This window comes from Nerophis lumbriciformis, linkage group LG22 (assembly GCF_033978685.3).
Source record: "Nerophis lumbriciformis linkage group LG22, RoL_Nlum_v2.1, whole genome shotgun sequence".
NCBI lineage: Eukaryota > Metazoa > Chordata > Actinopteri > Syngnathiformes > Syngnathidae > Nerophis > Nerophis lumbriciformis.
In genome coordinates, this window is record NC_084569.2 from 22,519,959 (window position 1) to 22,524,958 (window position 5,000).

General features: G+C 39.8%; 1 protein-coding gene across 1 annotated transcript in view; it reads left to right on the forward strand.

The window, feature by feature from the left end:
* The window catches only part of LOC133615044 (myosin-16-like), a 45,807-nt gene that overhangs the window by 17,009 nt on the left and 23,798 nt on the right, over nucleotides 1-5,000 (forward strand). Inside the window, exons 22-25 of the mRNA XM_061973379.2 lie at nucleotides 1,856-2,029; nucleotides 2,241-2,321; nucleotides 3,987-4,133; nucleotides 4,197-4,301. Coding sequence (XP_061829363.2) covers nucleotides 1,856-2,029; nucleotides 2,241-2,321; nucleotides 3,987-4,133; nucleotides 4,197-4,301 — 507 coding nt within the window. The remainder of the gene's footprint in view (nucleotides 1-1,855; nucleotides 2,030-2,240; nucleotides 2,322-3,986; nucleotides 4,134-4,196; nucleotides 4,302-5,000) is intronic.

Consider the following 5,000-nt stretch of genomic DNA (forward strand, 5'->3'; position numbering starts at 1 on the left):
GGAATTTTGACGGTGGAGCCTTGCTGTACATTCAAATGCTTTCTATCAGGCATACTTGCTTGGTTGGAATGGAAAATTGGAACATTACCAAGAGGGAATCCTACTGAGTCCTCTCAAAGTGCTGCTTGACTGCTTGTGTCCCTACCAAGTGTTTAGGCCGGCTCAGAGCCGTGACAAACTACTTCCTTAACGTAAATGACCGCCATAACCACAACACCAGGGAGAGCTCCACTAACCACGTTAAACCCAGATTCCGATCTAACAAAGGTCTTAACTCATTCTCCTTCTATGCCACATCAATATGGAATGCACTCCCAACAGGTGTAAAAGAAAGGGCATCTCTATCCTCCTTCAAAACCGCACTAAAACAACACCTCCAGTCAACCTCAACCCTTGACTAACACCCTCCCCCTTCCACATCCCACCTTCCCGGATTGTAAATAAACAAATGTAAATAATCAAATGTATATACTTGTTCTTATGCTTTCTGAACTCACTGTGTTCTCTGCTCGCTGTACATATCCTACCAAGTCAGACCTACACTGTTTCAATGTCCATTTCTCTGATGATGCAATTGTTGATGACTTAAGTGCTGATATCAACTAAACCCTCCTCATCCCACCCCCCGGATTGTAAATATTGTACATAATGTAAATAATTCAATGTATATACTCTGATGATTAACTTGTGTGATGACTGTATTATGATGATAGTATATATTTGTACCATAAATTGATTTATGTGGACCCCGACTCAAACAAGTTGAAAAACTTATTCGGGTGTTACCATTTAGTGGTCAATTGTACGGAATATGTACTGTACTGTGCAATCTACTAATAAAAGTTTCAATCAATCAATCAAAAAAACGTAACTTGCAACCGAGGTATTGAAATATTGCACCATTTATGTGAGTCAATATCAACCGAATTTGGTCGGTGCCCATGAAAGTACCGATTTAGTACCCATCCCTACTGTATACCGTAAATGCCCTGATTATGGCCAAATGTTTATTTACCTTTACTGCAAAAATGATAAATGCCTTGATAATTGAAACTGACATCACATATTTACAGTTTTGCTCTTCAACATATCTAAAAAAGGAGTAGGCATATGTAGATCTTATTCAATTGAACACATTTGTTTCCTTCTTGTATTCAATTTGTAGCATTGACCAATCTTTTTGCGATGATAAAAAAAAATTAAGATGTATAATGGCAGGGATAACAAGGAAAGCTGCAACATAACCAATGGAGTAACAGGTAGGATTTTAAACAACAGTACGGCTAGTGCAACTAAGCTGAGTGGCACATCCAACATTTTAAAGCACATGCAGCAATAGATAAGGCTGCTGGACGCTCACCCCTCCATGATACTTTAAATGCAGATACTGCCACCTTGTGGAGTTCATAAAAAACAGCAGCCTTTTCAATCAGTCAAAATCCACCAAAACTTTATTTATCGAGCACTTTTCGTACACAGGCAAGTGCTTTACACCAATGAAAAAAAAAAAGAAAAAGAAAAAGAACACACGCACATACAGCACAATTACAAGACATGGGGCGAAAACAAATATAATATAAAGTATAATATTAAAAAATATATATGTATAATTTTTAATAGAAATATGAATTTTTGAATAGTAAAATATTGATCAATAAGAACATTAAATAGTAAAAATAGAAGTAATAGTAGCAATAAATAAAATAGAAAATAATAGCATAAAAAATAAGAAACTTAAGAGTTTAAGATGTTTAGTAAAAAGCCTGATTTAAAAAAAAAGTGTCTTTGAGCTTTTAAAAATAAAAAAATATTTTGCAAAACTGCTTTTCTCACCCAACTGTATTGGCTGATACAGGTGAAGCCTCTCCTGATGGTCGCCCGCCAGGAGGAGATCTACAAGGCTAAAGAGGAAGAACTGCGTGTGGCGGTGGAGAAGGTCAAAGACATGGAGGGCAAGGTCAAAGATCTGGAAGGGAAGATGTTCACTCTGTCACAGGAGAAGAGCGACCTCGCCCTAGCGTTGGCTGCTGTGAGTGCATCTCAGTTCTGTTCATGTCCAAAACATGGTAAAAAGTATTTTCACACACTCCAGAATCGCGTAGAAAGTCTTCTCAGGAGAGTGGAAACTGCAAATAGGGGACCAACTCTTGAATTGTGGTCTAATACCAGGTGTCCCATCCCATGACTTGTATCCATACATTGCATTATGCATTCTGATTTTCCACCTTGTCTGCCTACAGGAGCAGGACACTCTAGGTGATGCAGAGGAGCGCTGCACCCAGCTGATGCACCAAAAAATCCAGCTGGAGGAGTCAGTGCAGGTACGTGGCGGGCCGGCGGGGGGTGGTCCCGATCCGATACTGGTATCCAAAATCACCAAAAAAAACCACGCATCAGATGATACCGGCTTGCATGTGAATACTCGGATATAATGTAAGCTACGATACGAGCAGTCATTTACAAAAGGTACAAATGCTAGCGTAGCAGCTACACAACAGCTAAGCACACAATAGCACACAAGACAGGCATACATAAGTGTCCTTAATTGAACAATATTGCAGTCCAAAATAATGTGTCCAAATAAACAGTATCAAAAAAAAATATCATCGCATATTACTTACAGATGATACAAAGTCTCCGAAACAGAAATGTATTAGACAGTGTCCAGTAACAAACGAGTCAGCATTTTCAACTTACTGTGTCATGAGCTTAACTTTATGAATTAAATTTGTAACCACCAAGTGTCGCCAAAAATAAATTACCACTCCACTTCAAAAGCATAAATCTGTCATAAGGTTAGTGTTACCATTGTCTGAATACGGTATTTTCTGTGCTATAGAGCGCATTTAAGCCGTACCCACCAAATTTTAGAATAAATAAATATGTTTACATATACTAGCTGCAGGGCAGCACGGTGGAAGAGGGGTTAGTGCGTCTGCCTCACAATACGAAGGTCCTGAGTAGTCGTGAGTTCAATCCCAGCCTCGGGATCTTTCTGTGTGGAGTTTGCATGTTCTCCCCGTGACTGCGTGGGTTCCCTCCGGGTACTCCGGCTTCCTCCCACCTCCAAAAACATGCACCTGGGGATAGGTTGATTGGCAACACTAAATTGGCCCTAGTGTGTGAATGTGAGTGTGAATGTTGTCTGTCTATCTGTGTTGGCCCTGCGATGAGGTGGCGACTTGTCCAGGGTGTACCCCGCCTTCCGCCCGATTGTAGCTAAGATAGGCTCCAGCGCCCCCCGCGACCCCGAAGGGAATAAGCGGTAGAAAATGGATGGATGGATGGATACTAGCTGCACCGGACTATAAGCCGCATGTATTTACCGGTACAAAAGATTTTATAAATGTTTATTTACATACCTTGTTTCCAAATGGTGCTGGTCACACGGCAGTAAAACGGCTGATCAAACAAAACAGAAGTCATCGTCATGGACCCGCTAGCTGCGGATACTAGTTCTCCAATCAGCTAAACAGACTCAACTCCACGGTGACATTTTGGTGGATTTACCAAACTGAAACAATGCCATTGTAAGGTAATAATCCTAACACAGGCACTTTTAAACATGTTAGCATATTTTCTAATCCTAACGACGCTAGCTTGGTTACATTACGATAGCACGTACCATTATGCATGAAAACATTCCTACAGACATCACACATGGGACAGTTCAGGAAGTATGAATTGTAAAACTTACAAAAGTTGCTTGGAGTTATGAATGCCCTTTTCGATCAGAAACGGCCTATAGTTTGGAAAATTTGGTAATTTCATTTGATCAAGCCTTTTCTAGCAAAGTATGTAATATGATTTATGCTAAAATCTTATCAGACGAATATCCGTATCGGCTAATACTTAAGGCTATAATATCAGTATCAGTAAAAGTAAATACACCCCTAATTATTGCACCACATTTTTCATTTCTATTAAGCTAAAACAACACAATCTAGCTAAAAATGCTTGTGTGTGACAACTAAAATTATCTCTAGGATATGCGAGAGCGCCTGGAAGAAGAAGAAGGCAACGCAGCCTCTCTCCACTCCCAGAGGAGACAGCTAGAGGGAGAAATAAATGAGCTGAAAAGCGACCTGGAGTCACTGGAGTCTACGCTGACCAAGACCGAGAAGGAGAAACAGGTGTGAGGACCACGATGAGGAGACGGCAAATAAGTGAGAAAACCGATTCTGTGCTTTGTTTAGGGTTTGGACCTCAAGGTTCGAACCATAACCGGAGACCTCAACCAGCGAGATGACCACATCGCCAAGCTTCAGAAGGAAAAGAGAGCTCTGGAAGAACTGCAACAGGTGGACTTACAACAATACTACCATAAAAAAAGAAAACCCCTAAATATTTACAACTTGTTTGGCTGATAAGTGCACCTCAAAATGTATTGTTTGAATTGGAATTGAACAACAAAACTCGTGTGTCACAACAGAAAATATACACAGTCCCAGAACTGATACAACAACCTATGAGAGTTTGCTGAGAGGTTGTATTGAATGTCCAAGGGTTATAGTTAGGAGAAGGAATGAGTGGGACGATGCACCAAAGTTCACAGAGTGTGCGGGGGACAGGCCAGTAGTTTCTGCCAGTTAGGTGGACACTAGGTTCAAGCTCGCCATCGATTGGTTCCAAATAGAAACACCTGGCCTGCAGTACAACAAAAGGACCATTAAATCATCTAAATTAGCACCAGAGGCTTCTTTAACTTTAGCTTTATACTCAATTTCCATGTGCATACATTCTTAAATAATCATTAAATGCATAAATTACAAATAAACATCAAGTGCTTGACAAACCAGTCAAAAGTGCTATAGTGTGCTATAGGGCTATATATCAAGTTTGTAAGATATATCGATATATTTTTAAACAAGATATGAATTAAGAAAATATCATAATATAAATTTTCAAGCGGGCAATTTATATATTAAAAAAACTAGTGGAAGATGGCAGAGGGATTTTCTTCCTTATATTTTTCAATGTAGACAACGTCCAGGAAACCC